We start from the raw sequence: 19769 nt of genomic DNA, 5'->3' as shown, positions 1-19769 counted from the left end.
GGTGCCTTGGTAAGACCTCAGACCATCATTACTCAAACACCCTGCGTTCCCAGGAACACAGTTTGAACATCACTGCCCAGCTGCATTGTCGTCCTGTCAGTCTTTGCTGGCCTACATTTTGTTTTGTAGAGGAATGGACATGGGTTGGTATTTGAGCCTCTTCTTCCCGGAAACTGATCTTTTTACTTTTGCAAAGGTGTGTGTCTGCATTTGGCAGATTGGAGGCGTTTCAGTCAGCAAGGTCGTGTAGAGGAAGAAGTCCAGCGATTAGAAGGTGCACTGGCGGGTCCCCAGAGAGACACAACTCGGCCAGCATCTTCCTCAAAGGCCATGTACCGAGCACCTCCCATGTGTCTGCAGCCAACACATGGAAACTACCCCCCAACGCCTCCCCGGAAAATGAACCAACACCGAAAGGCATGCACTGAGAGGGAAGGTGGACAGTTCCTGCCAGACCAGGCAGTGAATGTTGTTTCCCTATCTTGCCTATTGGCTCATCCCCTGCATCTGTAGAGCCAGGAAGTTACGTAACAGTCAGTCTTTCTTCTTGTTGGAACATGACCCATGGATGGCAGCCCTCCGGGTACATAATTCTCCTTCCAGCCCAGGGCTTCCCTGGTGGTGGTGGTGAGGTGGGGGTGAGGGTCACATGGGCCACCCCTGGATCGAGAATGACACTGCCAGGATGCCAGTGAAACTTGGAGTGTGCTCTTCACTCAGGAGTGTGTTTCTCTGTTGTGAAACTGCTATCCCTTATTATTGTTGAACGATTTCTACTTTTCGTTTTGTGTTTCTTCACCTGTTTAGTAAGGGTGGGTGGCTTAAAACATGGAACAGGGAAGTCTATTCACTGGAGAAGTCTATTAGGCCCCTCTATAGCTGTCCTTTACCACGGCCGGTTGGTGCTCACTCTCTTTCCAGAATAGAGACAACATGCAGATACTTTTAGCACAGCACCCGGCACAAAAGAAGAAACACAACAGTTGTCAGTGGAAGAAGTTAATGTTAGTTGGATCAAGAAGGAACTTTCAAGAAGGAACTTTAGTTATATTTTCTTAAAGAGTCTTTATGTTTTTTTAGACGCACACGGACATAGTTACAGAGGCCATGGCATGTCTGGGATTTGCTCCAAATACTACAGAAATGAGTGAGATGTGGGTGTGTAGGTGAAACACAGTGGGGCCATGAGGTGAGGACCTCTGAAGCCTGGTGGTGGGCACACGAGGTTCATTACTCTATTCTGTCTGCTTTTTTTAAATGTTTGAAATTTTCCATAGCAAGATGTAAAAGAGAACTATACTTGAGGGTACATCTATGGAACCCAAATCATCATGGAAAGGACCACATTTACTTGCTGAAAATGGGAGGCAACCACCTGAGTTGCTTTCCCCAGAACTTCATTAGTTGCAAGGAGTAGAAAGCCACTCAAGATGGCAGGAGTGGACGTGAGGTTGTTGCAGGCACAGGGCATCCTACAGACAAGAAGCACAGGGGACCTTGTGGGAATGGGAGCAGGACTGGGGGAACCAGTCAGAGATCAGGGACACTTTCTAGTCTGTCTTTTGTCTTTGAGTGCCCCAAACTCTCTCTTCATGGTTTGTCTTTCAGTGTCTCCATTCTTTTGCTTCTCTACATACATCGTATTTATCTGATCACTCATCAGTGTCCAAATGGCCATCCCGTGTTCAACTACTCAGACACTTTGAGTTTAAGGATCCTTCACTCTCTGATTATAGCCTCTGTTTCTCTCAGTTCAAATTCTTAGAGAAATCATATAGGTGTTCTTTTTTTTTTTAATTAAAGTTTATTGGAGTGACAATTGTTAGCAAAGTTACATAGATTTCAAGTGTACAATTCTGTACATCATCTATGTATCACATTGTGTGTTCACCACCCAGAGTCAGGGGGAGGGGGATGGTAGATGAGGGTAAACGGGATCAAATATGATTGTTCTTAAAGCAGCCAATGGATTGGTTACCTGGGAGTCAGGTGCCACCTCTGGGTCCAATCAGCTCTGGCCAAGGAAGCTGGGATCACGTGATACAAAATGACCTAGTAGTACCCTGTTCAGCAGCAGCTGGGGAAGGCCGTAATTCCCTCAAAATGTTTTATAGGTTATGCAGGTGCCCTGAACTACATGTACTCTCAACCTTTAAGGATCTTTTGAAAAAGAAAACTCTCATGCACCACTGAGAAATTCTATCATCTCTGCTATTTGAACTAAAATTGAGTTCACTCTCCTCCCTTCTGAATGTGGGTGCTCTAGGCCCACATCAAGTGTCTTATCAGTGAAGGGCCTTTTGTTAGAGCAAGATAAGAATAAGTAAGTATGTGAGTGTTGGGTATACATAACTGAAAAGGAAGGATCTCCTTTTACACTGATCCAGAGAAATAACTGCATATATAACTACACTACAAGGCACACTAATGAGGACAGAAAGAATCACGGTGGGTTTGAACCATATTCTCCAATTTATGTCTAAGAATCTCATGTAATACGGAATGAAATCCACCTTCATCATCATCACTAATAAATACATATTTCTGACTCTATGCCAGACAATGTGCCAAGATCCTTTAATGCCAGACAAAGTGCCAAAGTCCTTAAATGTATTCTTTATGTTTATATCAATCATAGTTTCTGCCTACTAGGCTGTCAGCAAGAAATGAGGTTTTTCCAAAAACCTGTATCCTTTATGTAAATATAGACTCAGAAAAAGGTTTGCAAGTTAACTTTCTGATGATCCCTCCCTCAGCCTTTTATCAATTTATCTTTACAAAACTTTCGGGAACTCATCTTCTTTCCCCCCTTCTTCCAGTATTCAAGCTTGCATAATGTGCCGTCCCTTAAGTCACCCACTGTCACTTCTTCTCCACCTGCGGCTTTCTAGCATTATTTCCATCTTCAAGGTTGACCTGAACCTAGAGACCAATGCTTTGCTCTGTGAGGAAGTCCATTCATTCTTCGTGGAGGAAGAGCATTCATTCTGGGTGTATCATAAAATGCAAGTCCCTCTTTACCCTGGTGATGGATGAGCTTTGTGGCAAGTCCAGGCAGCCTCTTCATAAATGTCCATCACGAAACTCAGCCCACCTTGTCAAAGAACAATGAAATCCCTCAGTTCTGGATTTTGAGGAGAGAGCTAATGAGCCTCAGTATGTCCCAAGCCAATGGCCCATATTGGTTGTGTAAAAATGCATTTTGCATCTAGTATTTGATTTGCCACACAGTTTAACAGAAAAGTAACTTTATCTATTTTTTCTAATTAAAGGAAGTAATGTTACAATCAATATTTTCTCCTTCTCTGGTGTGTTAAATTAATGTCTGTCTATTGTTTTTAAATCACAAAGTGAGCATTGCTGTAGAAATATAAAATGGTACTATTTCATTTTAATCTATTTAATTTTCCATTCTTGAATTACATAATGGGGTTAAAACATTGAATAGAATTAATAGAATGAGTATTTAATTAAGCAATAATGAGTTTCTAAATGGATGCTCCCGGAAACTGGCTTTATAGTTTATGCAAGAATCAGATAATGGTCTTAACAAAGACCATAATAATTGTGTGGAATGTTTTCTATATTTAAAGTGTTTCTTTTTTTTTTCTAAATTCTCTCAGGAATAGATTTAAACATAATCCAATTCCTTGATTATACTCCACTTTGCTTTTGAAGTGAATTCCAAAGGCCTTTCTGTGGCCCCCGAGGCCCTGCATAATCTGATTCGATCCCCCTCTGGGGTCCAACAGCAAACAGTTCTCCCCAGGCTTCCTCTGCACGCCAGCCACAACCGCCTTCCCTCGCTCCCACACCTGCACCACGCTCCCTCTGCCACCGGCCTTGGAATCTGCTGTTCCAGATGCCGGGAATGCGCTCTCTCGTTCAGCCCATGAACTCCCTTCTTTCGGTTCCCAAGGAATTCTTCCCTAATGATCCTCCCCAGACTGGGTCAGTTACCCACCCTCTCGCACAACCCCACACATACACACTAGCTACAGACTCTCCAAGAGCTGTGTTATTTCTTTCCTTGCCCTTAACACCTTTTTATAATTATACATATACCTTGTCTGTGTTTTGTTGTTTGTTTGTTTGTTTAACCAGTATATCCCTAGAACTTAATACTGTATCATGCCTGGTACACAGAAGGCACTCACCAAATATTTGTTGACTGGCTGGCTGGCTGGCTGGAAGATGAATAGATGGATGAATGATGGATGGATGGATGGATGGTAAATGTTGCTGTGGACACATTATTACATATAAGGACATATTAGGGCCCCAGTACACACTTTGAGAATTCCTAGAACAATACCACCTTCTCATTCCACTTGGATTCATTTGCTCACACACTGAAAATGTATTCCATGGCAGCCCCTTTTGTAGGTGCTGCAGATATAATAAAAGTGTCTTGAGAGAAGCTGCATCAGCTTGTCTCATATAGATGTGGCCTAAATATTAATTTTACAAATTCATTCACTCGTTGATTCATCCACCCATCAGATTTTCATGTATCTAGCACTGTGCTACGTACTGGGGATCAGGACTAAATCATCCATCAGGTGCCACGGGCACAGTGCCTAGGATCCTAAAATCAATTTAAAAAATTTTTTCAGGGTCAAAGAAAATTTTGATGTCTTCCTCACGTCAGGAAAAAAATGAATTTTTTAAAAGCCCATGAAAACGTATTATTGTAGGAGGAGCCGAGAAAGGTAAAATTGCCTGAGGCCCACGAAAGTAATAAGGTAGCCCTGCTGGAGATGTCCTAGAGAACAAGGGAGATCAGTATCCCTACCCTTCTGGAATATTCCAGGAGGTGGCAGAGTCAGCATCAGTCAATGAGCCAGTCCTTCTTAGTTTCACTCCCGCGTAGCTTTATCCCTCCACATTTCCTCCCTGTCCTCGCCTTTGATGCCAGGTCCCACTTCCTGTATTTAAGACCATTCATTCATTCAACAAATATCTCCTGAGTCCCTTCCATGTACGTAGCATTGTGTGAGGTGCTAGAGATAAGGCTGTGAATAAGATAGATGCACATAGAGCCGCCAGCTTCCTCAAATCATGGTCTGTTTTTATGGTGTCTTCACCTCAGCTCGTGACCCTCATCTGCTTTTACAAAGCAATGTCTTACCTCGGTATTGGGTGTCACAGTTTCTACCTGATGGTTTCCATCACCCTCTAGTCTCAGCACTCCCTATGCCCACGTAATCGTCCACCTGGCGTTCTAAGACACAGGTGTCAGAAGAGCCACAAGGCCAGGTTATGAGCTGAGGGCAGCTGTGATCGGTAGGGACAGAGAACTCGTCCTCTGGTGCTGGACCACAGCAGGGGGTGAAGGACTAGCATAAGCCATGGGGCTTTTGAGTGGACTTGAGCAATAGAACTTACTGAAAGCAGAGACGACTGGAACCCAGGAAACTTGGATCTGACCTTTGGTTCACTAAACAACTTGGGACAAAACTCTTCCTTCCTTCCCTCTCTGTGCCTATACCTTCATCTGCATTCTGAAAGGGTTAGATAACACATGAGCCACCGTGTCCCGCTCCTGGACACATGGCAGATAACAGTAGTTGGTTACAGCACTCTATCCTGCTGAGCCCAGATGCACTGCAGACCCCTCAACACTGAGCTTAGGTAGCCTCAGCGATACACAAGACTGGCTCTTTCATCGACAGCTCCTTGCCATCCTTGAACTTGGACTCAATCATGCTTCTCACCCCAAACTGCATATGAGAATTATCTGGGCAGGTTAAGAAACTAGTGAATCCCAGGCCTTACCCCCAGACCAACTGAATTGGAAGAGGACCCTGGTTTGTTGTTTGTTTTCTTTTTTTAACAGTGATTTTTTCTTAAGGCCCCCGAAGAGATTCTAATGTGCAGACATAATTGAGAACCACCAGTCTGGATTTCCAGCTTGGGGATTCTATGACTTTTGTGAGAAGGAGGGGAAGATACAAGACAGGACTTAATTAAACAAGAATCAGAGGAATCAGGCCAAAATTAATTGTCTCCCAGAGCTGTGTCTATGTGACAGTGTCCTCCGTGTCCCTCCTCACTCCAGCTACTTGCCATCCTACGTGCATGTTCTCAGAGTTTCCCAGTGTCCCTTTTACGGAAGGAAAACAACTCACAGGTTTGCTGAGGTGTGATAGACAAATTAGTTCCTGTCCCCTCTGCGCCCCCCCCCCCCCAAGGCATCAAGATTAGGCTTATGATTAATGATTTGCAAGTCAATTAATCAGCCACTGCTTTTGAAACCTCATTTCTCAAATTACTTCTCTTTGAACACAAGGGCTTTTTGACGTGGTCTTACTGTCTCTAGATTCACTTTCCTGCTAATGAAATTCTAAGGTATTTCTTTTTCTTGTCAGCTTATTGGTATTACTTGTTTGTAAAATATTTGCAAATGGATTACTATTCACCTGTACTGTGTCAGAGGTAAGCACCAAAACAATACTTTATGCTTCCAGCTCAAAGGAATGTGCTAATGATAGCTTGTGAAATTCTCTATCTATAGGAAGGACAATTTTTCATTTATTGATTTATTTTCACCACACCTACTTGTAACAAGTATTCGAGATGTATTACAATAAAGACACAGGTACAACAAGCCTCCAAACAATTGATTTATATGTTTCCGTAGTAAATGGGTTTTTTAAAGTCACACTAGTTGTGGGCAAAGGGTGGGAAGGATGAAATTGGCTTTCTTCATTGGAGAAGATGGTACAATCGAGCAGAGGCTCTGGAGTCAAACACGGGGGTTCCAACTGCAGTCCCTTCACTGATGAGCCATGGTGCTCTGGTTATCTGATTACCTTATTGTTGAGGGTAGGTGAGGCTGGAAGAACACGTGCAAGCAAAAATGTATAAAGGCTCAAGCTCAGCAGAAGTTTATTTTTCATTTCTCAGTAGTTCAAGCAGGTGTTCCTGACCACGAGGCTGCTGTCCTCCAGGTGGTGACTCAGGGACCCAAGCCCCTTCACCCTGTGGCTCCACCTTCCCCTGGTTGTCTGCAATCAGGCAGACTGGAGAAGGACACAGAGAAGAGGCACTGCTGTTCTCCATCATAAACTTCCTGTGTTATTATTTATTATTAAAGGAGAGGATATGGGTAATATACCCAATACCAGGCATATGGTTAAGAGTCCTACGCATGGTGTTTGCTATGTGTTTTCAAAATAGTGATAGTGACCATCTGCTTTGTATGCAGTTTCAGGCTACAGTGGAGGAAGGAGCCATGGGAGTTATTGTCAACTTGACAGTTGAAGACAAAGACGACCCCACGACAGGCGCGTGGAGGGCTGCCTACACCATCATCAACGGAAACCCAGGGCAGAGCTTTGAAATCCACACCAACCCTCAGACCAATGAGGGGATGCTTTCCGTCGTCAAGGTAAGGGCGCTTCCAACGCTTCCTTCCTCCGTGCATGAGCACCGAGGGCCCATGATGAGGCTCATGGCCTCACTGTATGGGGAAGGCCCAGGATAAGTCAGCCCCAATCTCTCCTGGAATTAAAAAGAAAAAAAAGGCTCAGAGCTTAAGGGTGTACTTGTATCCCACAGCATAAAACCAACCTGTTTTATAGGTTCCAGAAAACTCAAAAACTCAAACTTATGTTTAACCTTAAAAAAAAAAAAAAAAAAAAAACCTTAATTTTAAATGAGATTCTCTATATTTGATAATGAATTATCAAAGATATGCAAAAATGGGGTATGTTAAGGCTTTTTTTAAAGATCTATGCTCAAAATGGGTATTATTACAGTTCTTAATCTTTCTTAGCAGAGTGTCAGTTATTCTCTTAAAAACAGGAGATAATTACACCTCCAAGCTAATTCTTGGTGTGAAACCTCCTGTGAGCATGGCTGCCCAGCACGCTGACCCTCTCTGGCTGCAGGTGGAACGAGGGGGAAATGTGATAATGAATGTCAAGCCCTAGGCTCCTGCCAGGGCTCCAGAAAGGCTGGATGGGAGGGCAGTGGCTGCAGAACGTGCGATGCTGGTAGTCTCAGTGTCCTAGAAGTGATTTTCACACACTTTCACTCTTTCTGGGAAGTTCGGGGAGAACTTCTGCCAGACCAGGACATTCACTAAAACAGTTTCTTTCCTGGTGGGTGAAGCCATTTGCCCTAAAAACAGGGAGTAATCATATTTATAGTAATTGTAGCTGTGGACAAAGCAGAAACATTGCTACCTACTCCGTGTGTGCCCATGTCAAGATACCTATGTTTTCTGTGCCTCAGTTTCCTCATCTGTACAATGTGTGTGATAATACCACCTACCTCTTGGAGCTGTTGTGAGGAATTCCTGAGCTAATATATCAAATGTTTAGAACAGTGGTGGACGCTTACTTAGAGCCTGTGTGAATTGTCTGGGGCAGCTGTAACAAATGACCACAAATTTGGTGGCTTAAAACAACACATATTGATTCTCTTACACACTGGGGGTCCAAAGTCCAAAATCAGTTTCACAGAGCTCCAGCAGGGCTGGTTCCTTCTGGAAACTCTCGGGGAGAACTTTCCAGCTTCTGGAGCTGCCTGCATTGCGTCCCTTGGCTCATGGCCGCTACCTCCATCCTCCAAGCCAGCTGAGCAGCATCTTCACATCTCTCTCTGACTCTGACTCTGACCCTCTTGCTTCCATTGGCTCACCAAATTCTTCCTGTGACTTTTCCGTCTTCCTTTTTTAAGGACCTTTGTGATGACCTTGGTCCCACTTGGATAACCCAGGAGCATCTCCCCATCTCAAGGTCCTTAACTCAATCACATCTGCAAAGTGCCTTTTGCCATGTAAGGTGACATATTCCCAAATTCCAGGGATTAGAATGTGAACATATTGGGGCGGGTGGGTATTATTCAGCCAAGCATGGGGCCATATAAACAACTACACCGACAAAGTTCCGCGATGCCCCTGGAGACAGGAGATCGGGAAATGCTTCCGGCCTGCTCCAAAGCCTGAGGACTCTGGGTTCCTCCCAAACCCTGCCTTGTTCAGTGCCTCCTCGGAAGTGAGCCTCAAAGGTTTGCCTGTGAAGAGCAGCCTCTGGGTCTTCTGAGTTCATCTCCCCTAATAACACACGCAACAGCAGAGTTATTCACAGACCCTGACACTGCTCTCCTGCACCCACCCCTGCAGTTTCGAAACTGTGACAGTCATAAAATAACAGCCACTGGCTACCCTCCGCAGCTAGCCCTGTATCTATCAAAGCCGTCAGGCAGTTTTCCAGACCCGCCCTGGAAGACGAAGCCTGGGTGAATATCCATCCCCATGATGAACCCTAGAAGAGCACAGTTCTCCCAGCCTGGACTTGTGTTTGCTGCAGCTTGAAGGAAATTAAATACAAGCAAAATGAGACTCGAGAAGGAGTGTTTGCCTCCCCCCACATTCCCACTTTGGCCCGTCATGCTGTGAGTCTGAAATGTTAGCATATAGGAGAATGCTAGTGACAATGCAGGTTGCCAGGCCTGCCCCACACCTGCTGAGTCGGAACAGGAGGGAGAGGTGCCCCACGTGATGCTGGGCACAGAGCATAGCCTTGTGGACCAGCACTGCTGTAGGATGAAGAGTTTCTGCACATTCCTGGGGAGGAGGTGCCCACAGAGCCTGGGGCTCTGCCTGCGCTTGGCTTTTCCTAGTGAGTGGACTTCCTGTGCTTCAGAGTTGGGATGCAGACTCCCCCTCATTTCAGCCGCCTGCCACATGGATCCCTACGCAGGGCCTTGAGCTCTCCCTGCTTTTCAGCTCCCCTGGGTCCGAGCCCAGGACGGCCTCCTAGAGGCAGGCCTGGCCATGCTCCCCGTGCTCTCCACTTTGGCAGCACCCAGTGCATTTGTTCGGAATGCTTTCAGCTGCAAACAGCAGAATGCCAGGCTGATAGTGACTTAAATAATAAAAAGAATTGAATGATCTCCGTAATTAAACGAAAGTAGCCCAGTCTAGGATTGGCTGGCAACCTAAGGTGTCAGAGAGCCAATAGGGGGCACCATAGATGCTTCTGGCTTTTTCCTCAGGGACATAAAATGGCTGCCAAAGCCCCACACATCACACGGCGGGAAGCAAGGAGGCAGCCAGGTGACAGACAGAGAGAGAGAGAGAGAGTTCTTGTGTACCCCTCTCCTCTCATCAGAGAAGAAAATATCTTTTTCATGGGTTCCCCAGACAATTTCCCATGATATGTCATTTACCAGTTGACACATGCCCCTTCAAGGAAGACTGGAAAATCTAAATCTGGCCACAGTAAGAGGTGGGCAAGGCAGAAGGGGTGGGCGTGGCCCGGGGCAGCCAGTAGCAGTCAGTGTACGGAAGAACGAGCAGAAGTCCCAGGATTGTGTGCTTTCCGGGAAGTGCTGCCTCCGTGCAGGACCGGGTCCTAATGAGCACCTGTTTGCTCTTTAAAACCTCTGGTCAGAAACACCCTTAGTCACTTTGTAAACCTGTTCTGAAATGTGAAAGAGTCACTCTTTCACTGAACATAATCCACCCTTCATCTTAAGTCTCTTTTGTCCTAGAAGCGAAGACAGCATGGAGAAAGCAGGCATCCTGGATCCCCAAGCCTGCCACAGGCTTAAAAATCACTATCGGATCACTTCCAAATCCTCCCTCTTTAGGACAACAAACCCCAGCTCCTCTACCCTTCCCATGTGGGCCAGCTTTTCCAGGCTTTCAATCCTCCAAGACAGTGGTCTCCTGACACTTGATGAAATAGTAATTGAGTTGTAGCTCTGTAACTTTATTGGAGGTATTTTCAATTTCCTCCTATCCCTGACACAGAGACCCTGCGCCAGACAAATCACATTAATAAGGTCATATGCCTGGGACAACAGATGGCTTCTTAGTCCAACATGACCCAGGGCAGGCCTCGGGAGGGACAGGGAGTAGAGACCCACGATTCACCAGCTCCAGGTGACAGGCCCAGGGCATCGTACAACTGGAACTATTACCCGCAGTGTTGTGCAAATGGAAATAAACATTAGAGAGATCCTGCTCTCCAGAAAAGGCCAGGCTGGTGCTGTGTGACTCCCTCTCTCCTTCTCTCCCCGCCTGTCTTGGATCACAGCTTGATCCCTTATGAAGCTCGTCTTATGCTAAGGGAACGTCAGCCTGGGAACAGACCTGAAAAACCAGGCCAGAGGGCAGTGGCTCTCCCAGCTATTTCAATCCCACATTCTTCTTCCTCATCCTCTTAACAGCTTGTTATTATATCAGTCTGGATAAATCTCTCACGTATGATGTGCAACACATATCGTCTCCCCTAATCTTTACAACAGTCCTTTGTACTGCGACCTTATTGATGGGAATGCTGAGCCTCTGGAAGGTGCGATAACGTGCCTGTGGTCCTATAGGTCCTATAGTTACTAGGACTTGACCCTGAGCCCTCTCGTATGTGGGAGGGAAGATGGTGCTTTCGCCTATTAAATGCATTACTTCCCAGCATGAATAAAGCTGCCCAAGGTGGGGCGGAGGGCCGGGGCCCAGTCAGCCTCACATGTAGAAGCACCACTTGTTATGACAGGCAGTTGGTTGTCTCATCGGGGTTGCTCATTGGCCTTGAGGGTGGGACATCCCACCCTTGTGTTGGACTGTCCCAGACATGGCTGTGTGTCTGATATCACTAGCTTGGTCCAGTATATTTCCAGAGAGGCCCTGAGTCATAATGACAATTGAAAATGAGCCCCACACATTTCAAATGCCCTCAGGTGGGAAAGGGCCCAGGGACTTAACACCATGTGTCTCGGCCCCTCGAATCCTATTCCCTGCATGACACAATACTGGAAAATGCACACCTGTGCCAGGAGACCCTCTAAGTGTTGTAGAGACCCCAGCCTTTAGACCTCATGGTGGGTGAGGGGGAAACATTAACAGTGGAACCTGGGTTTGCCTTTCCCATTCTCCCGTGGTAACAGAGGTAACAGAGGCAGGGAAGCAGACAAAGCTCACGGGAGGCTTCAGTGTTTCCCATCCACGCAAGCCTCCGCGAGTGTCAGAGTTGTGGAGTTACAGGTTAGAGGTGGGAAGCCTTTTCATGTCAGCATTGCCAGTGAGTCACTTACAGAGATCTTAGAAGGGAGGCCCCCCCAGATCTCTGAGGTTCATGGAATGTGTTGTCATTTCTTTCTCAATCTAAAAAAAATCAACAACTTTCACACCTAAGTATGGATCTGTGTGTTTCATATTCTTGTTTTTTAAAATGACCCCAAATTGCCCACAAGCAATAAACTTAGCCCCCAAGCCCTGGCTCCATCCCTGGACGTCTATCACTGCTCATGCAGTGTCTGAGGGGCTGTGTGGCAGACACACACGCTGAGCCTCTCTGTCTGCTTTCCAGCCTCTGGACTATGAGATTTCTGCCTTTCACACCCTGCTGATCAAAGTGGAAAACGAGGACCCACTAGTACCCGACGTCTCCTATGGCCCCAGCTCCACGGCGACCGTCCACATCACCGTCCTGGATGTCAACGAGGGTCCGGTTTTCTACCCCGACCCCATGATGGTGACCAGGCAGGAGAACATCTCTGTGGGCAGCGTGTTGTTGACAGTGAACGCCACGGACCCGGACACGCTGCAACATCAAACCATCAGGTGGGTGAGCGGCTCCGTAGCCACAGACGGGGCGGGGGAGGGGCAGGCACAGATTGCTTTTCTTTCCCAGTTGCAAGGGTTGGTTGGCAGGAGCAAACTACCATTCGATTAAATTTGTGAATGAGCTGGGTGAGTTGAAAGTACGCGTCACAATGGAGAGCTGGTGGCTAATGGCTCCAGGGCACTGGGCTTGCTAAGGTGGGGACACTGCCCTTGCACCTGATTCCCGGCAGCACACCAGTCCTGGAGGAGAGTGGCTTCAGGGCTTTCTTTGTTCCCAGATGACCAGAGGGGTCTGCCAGCACCAAGCACAGTCCCCAAAGGGAGAGAGAAAGGAGCCACCGTACATGGCCTCCTGCATCTCAGACACTGGATTGGTACCACAACTTTATGAGAAAAGCGTTGGCTGACTCCATGGACAGATAAGGGTTTTATGAACAGAGATGTTCAGTAACTTACTCAAGGCTGCCCAACTTAGTAACAAAGGAATCAGGATGGAAGCAAGACAATCTGCAAAGGTCGTACTCTCTGCTATGTGCTATGGACTCTGAACTGTCAGAAGGGAATGGGGCAGACATTGCCTGGTGTTTAGAAATGGACCGCCGGGATTGGGTTTCTGACTGATGAATGGCAGGCCAAAAGAAGTCTTTAAAATTTTTGTCTTCCTTTCTTTAGCTCTGTCCAGTGCTTAGAAAGAAAGTATTTTCATAAAGAGATTAGATTAAATGATCATTACCCACGGTGCATCTAATGCTAGCAAAAACAAGGTGCCCTTGCTGGTACGTTGCTCCCTGATAAACCATCGGCGTACGGGTCCAAATGTGCGCTTATCTCCGCAAAAGAAAGTTATTAATCTTTCTCTTCCAAAATCTAATCTTCTTCTCATCGGAGGTACAGATAATCAAGTGTTAGACACACTTTTAATAAACATGTGTCTTAGTTTCGTGATTTGAAACACCTGACAATGTTTCACAGTTTGCACGTCAGCCCCTTTCCCGTGGAGCAAGCTGGCAGAAAAACAGTGGAATTCGTGTTCAGTCCCAAACAGGGAATTATTTTTACAACAAAACTTGCTGAAATGCCAGATGAACTAGATAACGGTGCGAAATAATACCACATCCTATAATAATGTGAATTTGAAATAGCCAATCTTTGTTTTTCCATTTCTCCTTTCTTTTTTTTTCTTTTTTCTTTTTTTCTTTTTTTTTGTTTTGCTTTGTTTTGTTTTCCTTTTCCAGCTTGGTACCTGGCCAAGGAAACATGCAATTTAAACATCAAAGAGAAAGCTTTCCTTAAGTATTTAGATGGGGAAACCTGTAGCTTAACAAACTGTATGGCAGTTGGACAAATTTTGGGTGTCTTTAGGGGAGCTTAACTGTCATTTTTTACTTCTACAATAGGAGGTAGAAGAGAGAGAAAATGACTTTAAATGGCGCTGATATTGCTAAACCTGAGACAGCCATTGCTGCATGACTTGGGATGCCAGGCATGAAAGGGTTAATGTAATGGGGAAACGGCAGATGCAAGTGTCTGGGACTAGACGTCCCACTAAGATGGGACAGACTGCGGGAGATGTGGGTCTGTCGGGGTTGTTTGTTTAAGACCAGCTCTGGCTGACTTAGGCAAAGGAAGAAGTTTGTTGGAAGAGTCTACAGATAGCTTATAGAAGAACATGTTTAGAACCCAAGATTGCACAGGAATTAGGACATGGGTGAGTCTCGAGGTAACGGAACTGACAGCCGGCATGTCAGGGTCTCACAGGAGAAGGAACCACCTCCGGCCCTTTTCCATTCTGTGTCACTCAGCCCTGGGGGGAGTCTGCTTTGCCTGAGCTGGAGTCACGAGCCCGTTGACATTGAACAGAGATGATGTTCCTAGATGCGGCTGGCTGCTCACCACAGTGGGCAGCCAATCGAGACGGGGGAAGGAAATGGTGTCTGGCAATGTACTGTGATGCTAGCGACAGGCCACAGAAAGCAGGCCCAGCGAACTGAGTCAGGGGGCGGGATTCCAGCCTGGAGGGGTGCGGTGACCGGTGAGAGCCAAAACACTGAGGGATTTGAGCCACGGAGAACAAAGACCCAGTTAACTGAAACTGGGGTACAAGGGTTCCCCATTTTAGCACAGGTGGCACGTCAGAGGCACCCACTGTGTGAGAAAATGTCAGAGAAACAATCTGTACATTACCTGAGGTGAGACTTGTGGTAAAAAGCAGGAATGTAGAAAGCTCTGAAGAGCTTCATGTTTCTGCAGTTGGTCTCTGCAGGGGTGACCCTCAGGTACAAGTTGCCAGAACCCATCTCAGAGTGACTGATAAAAGTCTATGGGGACTAGGGCTTCCAGTGGGAGAATTCAGGTGCTCAGAATATATTCTTTCTCCGCCTCTTGGCTCTGCTCTCCCCTGGGGTGGGTTTATCCTCAGCCATATCGGGATGGCTGTGGAGGGGTGAGACTGCCCACCACACAGGCCTCAGCAGCAGAAAGAGATCCTTCCCAGTCAGTAGTACTAACCCAATGGCCAGGTCTGGGTCTCTCTGAGCCCCCTGGGACACAGACTTTTCTCTGAACCAAACAGCACAGCAAGGGGGTGGAATGTGCCCATGGGCTAGTCCTGGTACGTGAGCCCACCTTCCACCCAGCCTCTAAACAGGACAACCTGGAGGGGTGGTTTTCCATAGGAATACAGGAGGCTCTTCCTAGAAGATGGGAATGGATGCTAAGTCATCAGGAACCCCCAAGAGCCACTGCGACCAAGTGCAATTTTGTGAATGCCTTCATGAACTATAGTTGAATATTCGTCTGCAGCTGGTATGCCTCAGAGTTCTAGCATTTATGAGTTGGTCTGACTGAGCAGTGCCTGAACAAAGCCCTTTTCCAGCCTTGAAGCAAAGTACGTACTTGTGTTGGGGGTATGGAGCACACATTTCTCTTCCTGGCCTGACTCCTCAGACACATTCCTTCCTACTGGGATACAGACTTTTCCAGCAGTGACCCTTTTTCAACTTGGCACTGACTGGACCTCCCCTCCCTTCCTGTCTCTCCTCCCCTCCCCTCCCTCCTTCCCCTCCCGGCGCTGGTTCTGAGCTCATCAAAGACGGGGATAACATCACTGACAGGCTGAGCTATTTACTGTTACAGGAACTCTCCTGGGAAAAAGGGCTCAGCCCGTTAATTATTTGCAGCCTTTCATCCTGTACACTGAGAAGCGCTGTCCCTGGGGGGCTGTGTGTGCAGAGGGTGAGCAAGGCTGCAGGGAGGGGCCAGGCTCGGATGCAGTTTTCTAATCATCGGAGCTTGGCTCCCCAGAATTCTCAGACAGACCTCATGGCCTTGTGAGTGGTGGTGTTATTGTTGCTGTATTAATAATTATTCGGGGAGCAAGCATTGAAAGAGGGAAGAACTGTAAGAACTGTACCCTGAGGACTCTTATTGTTGTCTCAAGGAGAGCTGTGAGTTTAGTTGACAGAGGCACACACAAAAAGATGCTGTCCCAGCCATCTTCCCCTGCAGGGCTTGACTCCCCGCAGTGGCACTGCGTTGGGCTCCAGGGTCATGCAGGTTATTGGGAGTGTCCCTGTGTGTGTGTGTGTGTGTGTGTGTGTGTGTGTGTGATTCTGTGTGTCCACGAGTCTTCCTCTCTCTGTCTCCCTCTGTTTGTGCCTGCTTCTCGGGATATATCCTTTGTTCTCCATTTCTTCTGTCTCTTTCTCTGTATCTGTCTCCCTCTGCCCTGTCTCCCTCCGGCTCTGTCTCTATTGGCGTCGTCCCCTCCTTCTATGTCCACCTTTCTCTCTGTCTCTTGGCCATCTGTTCTTCTCTGTCTCTGTCTTGTTCTCTCGTCCTCTCTCCCTTTCTCTCCTTCCCTCGTCCCAATCCTCTCCTCTTCTCTCTGCTGCTTCCTCTTCTCCTTCCTCTCCCTTCTTCTCTTTCTTTTCCTCCTTTCTCTCTTCCCTGCCCCTTTTTCTTCCTCCTCCTTTCTCTTTCTGTCTGTCTCTCTCTCTCTCTCATTCTAAGATTCTCTGTGACTCAGCTCCGATAACCTCATTTCATCTCAAATGAGTAACCAGACACTCAGGGCTTTTCAGGTCAGTGGGAAACGCTTCACCTGACCAGCCTGATTCGGGTCTAAAACGGGAAACCTCCTCACCACCCCCAACCCCCACAACACTTAGGAATTTACTTCTAACTAATTCCTGGTCCTGGCCCAAGTTCTGTCTTCTCTGATGAAAAGCACATCTCAGGCACAACAATTCCACCGCTGGCCGTGTTAGGCACTCTTTTATCTCACCAGGGAACATTATCATCAACGAAAGGCGCCTTGATCTCGGAGAAGCCTGTAACGCCAAAGACAGGAGGTGTCCAGGCATCAGAGTGAATATTCTCACTAAAAATCCTGGGTGATTAGAACGTGTTGCAAAGCTCATGGCACTCTGCTCTTAGCCAAATCAAAACGGACAGCAGTGGTCTAGTGACAGATGAAATTCTTCTTTTCAATAACTTGTATCTTCTTATCCTTATTATAGAGTTAACATAGTTCATGGAGGAAATTTTCGAAAAGGCAGTTAAGAATGAAAAAGATAATGAAAAATCTGTAATCATCCCACCCAACAAAAATCCCCTTTTAACAACTTGGGTATATCTCCATCAATCACACGTCTGAGTACTTCTCTTATTTATTACAAAACTAGCTCCCAGCATGCACCTGGTTTTGGAACCTGCTATTTTTACTTCCCAGTGTATGGTGAATAGCTTTCCATATCAAGAAATAGCAATTATTTTTCATCGCTGGATAGTATTCTATTACTGTAGTACATGGATGTACTCGTTAATTTATTCATTCCCTTATTGTTGGATATTTTGTTTCCAGTTGTTGGCAGTTATTTAAGAAAAAGGTCAGCGGGCATGCTTGTAGATAAATTGTTAAATGCATCGTGAAGAATTTTCAGAACACACTTTGAGCAAAAGTATTGATATTGTTAATACTTTTTGTCATATAAAGAGTTCTTTGGGTTTTTATTTTTATACCTAGGCAATCAAACCTGTATTTTCCCTTATGATTCGGATTGATGTCATGGTTAGAAAGTTCTCGGCTCCAAAGTCCTGTAAATATTGACATGTCGTCCTAAAGCAGAGCTGGTTCCCACACCCCATCCTCTCGACACATAATGACCTAAGACTCAATTCCACCTTCCAGGTAGAGCCTGTCCTACGTGCACACACGAGACAGGAACCAGGCACTTCTCGGTGACACGTAGTGTCTCTAATAAGGAGCAGACTTGTGCAGCTGAACTTGTTCGCTAATTATTGTCAGAAAGAGCAGCTCAATGATAATTATACTAAAATGGAAATAACTGTACTTGCTCAACATTCTCCAACAGTAAAATGAGTAACAGGGACTAACCGTTGCATCTTTGATTTGGTTACTTTGGGGATGCACCCAGCAGCTCAATAATTTTGAATGGCCTGAGAGGACTTATTTCATTCTCTTAACAATCATGGGATTTCTTTTGAGGCAACCAAGTAGCAATTTCTATTCCGAACATTTTTCAGGCAGAACTCATCTTGTCTAGGGTCTGCAGTAAACAGCTCTGCAGCGGACACTTCTTCCTACATATTGAACACATAAGACAGGTGTTGAGGAAAAATATTGTCCCTGCCCACGTAAAATTACCTATCACTGTCAAATTATATATATATATATATATATATATATATATATATATATATATATATATATATATATCTGTGTGTGTGTGTGTGTGTGTGTGTGTGTATATATATATATATATATATATATATATATATATATAATCATATATATAAAATCATATGTATCATATATATATAATTTTTTGGGGGGGAAGGATCATTCTTCAAGGGAGCCCCGCAAGTATATGTTGAGCAACACTGCATCTGTGCAAACTAAGTTTGAATAAATACAAGAGGAAAATTCAAAATGATGGTGGCTCAGAGAAGAGAGAAGTTTATTTTTTGTCACATAAAAATAAGTCTAGAGTAGGCAGGGCAGTCCAGGACTTGTTCCCAAACTGTCAGGGGCCCAGCCACCTTCCTGCTCACCGTTCCTACCACCTCTAGGCTGCAGCCCTCCTCCTCATGGTGCCTCATGGTGTTAGTGTGCCAGCCTTCTCATCTGCATTCCCGATGGCAGGATGGGAAAAGGGCGAGGGAGACAGGGTGACTCCTTTCTTTTAAGGAGACTCCCTGGAAGCCAACCACATCTCATTGGCCAAAAATCAGTCACATGGCCATACTGAGCTGCAAGGGATACTGGGAAGTATGGTCCTATAGCTGGAGAGCAACCAGCTTTTAAAATTGGGATTCCTTACTAAGGAAGAAAAGAAGAGTGGATATTTCAAGTGAACTAGAAGTTTCTGCCATGGGCACCTTTGAGGATTGAACTTTTCTATGTAATAAAAAAAATACCGGTAAATATTAAAAGATGAAAACATGCCATGATATTAGATTTTTACGCCATCAAATTAGTAATTGTGTTGCTAAAGACAACTTGCTTGAGGAAAGCGCAAGGATTATACCTGTCCGTTCCTTGTGTAAATGGTATTTATTTAAAGCCCACTATGGGCCTGACAGTGCTAGGCTGTGTGTATTCACTTGTGAAAGAAACGGTCTCTGCCTCCAGCCTCCAGGGAGCTTATAATCAGAACAGCAAGAGCATACCTTGCAAATGATGATGTTCCCAGGAAAAAGAAAGGAGAGAGGAAGGAAGGAAGGGGCAGGGAGAAAGGAAGGACATAAATTGTTTCCTTGGGAAGTAAGAACCAGGGGTCCTCAGCAGGGGAGAAAGAGCCAAGCAACAGAAATTGCGTATTTCCAAGCATTTGTCACCAGATCCCTGAATTCGCCAGAAACCCCACTATCCCCATGGCTTTGTGCAGGCCCCTGCCTCCTGGGAACTGGGTCCAGACCAAACTAGATAAAGATGTCCACAATCCCCTGCAGACACATGCTTTGAGAATGAAGATAATGATATTGCTGGTACTAGACTAAAACGCCTAACATTTTTATCTAAAAGTTTGCCAAAGCTCTGCTGCCAAAGCCATTTACTGCTGACAACCACCCTGCGAATGAGAAATTACCAGTCTGGCTTCTTGCTGATGAGGAAAGCGTAAACCCTCTGAGCCTCAGTTTCTGGAAGGAAACCATGCGAGTGAGG

At 45.9% G+C, this 19769-nt stretch overlaps 1 protein-coding gene across 1 annotated transcript in view; it reads left to right on the top strand.

Moving 5' to 3' along the window:
- CDH13 (cadherin 13) overlaps nucleotides 1-19769 on the top strand; it is a 985128-nt gene that overhangs the window by 882605 nt on the left and 82754 nt on the right. Inside the window, exons 9-10 of the mRNA XM_019743731.3 lie at nucleotides 7211-7393; nucleotides 12324-12577. Coding sequence (XP_019599290.3) covers nucleotides 7211-7393; nucleotides 12324-12577 — 437 coding nt within the window. The remainder of the gene's footprint in view (nucleotides 1-7210; nucleotides 7394-12323; nucleotides 12578-19769) is intronic.

The sequence above is a fragment of the Rhinolophus sinicus genome, chromosome 8 (assembly GCF_057876585.1).
Source record: "Rhinolophus sinicus isolate RSI-liver-muscle chromosome 8, RSI-T2T, whole genome shotgun sequence".
NCBI lineage: Eukaryota > Metazoa > Chordata > Mammalia > Chiroptera > Rhinolophidae > Rhinolophus > Rhinolophus sinicus.
The sequence above is the reverse complement of the archived record's forward strand: the minus strand, read 5'-3'. Positions and strand labels throughout refer to the sequence as shown.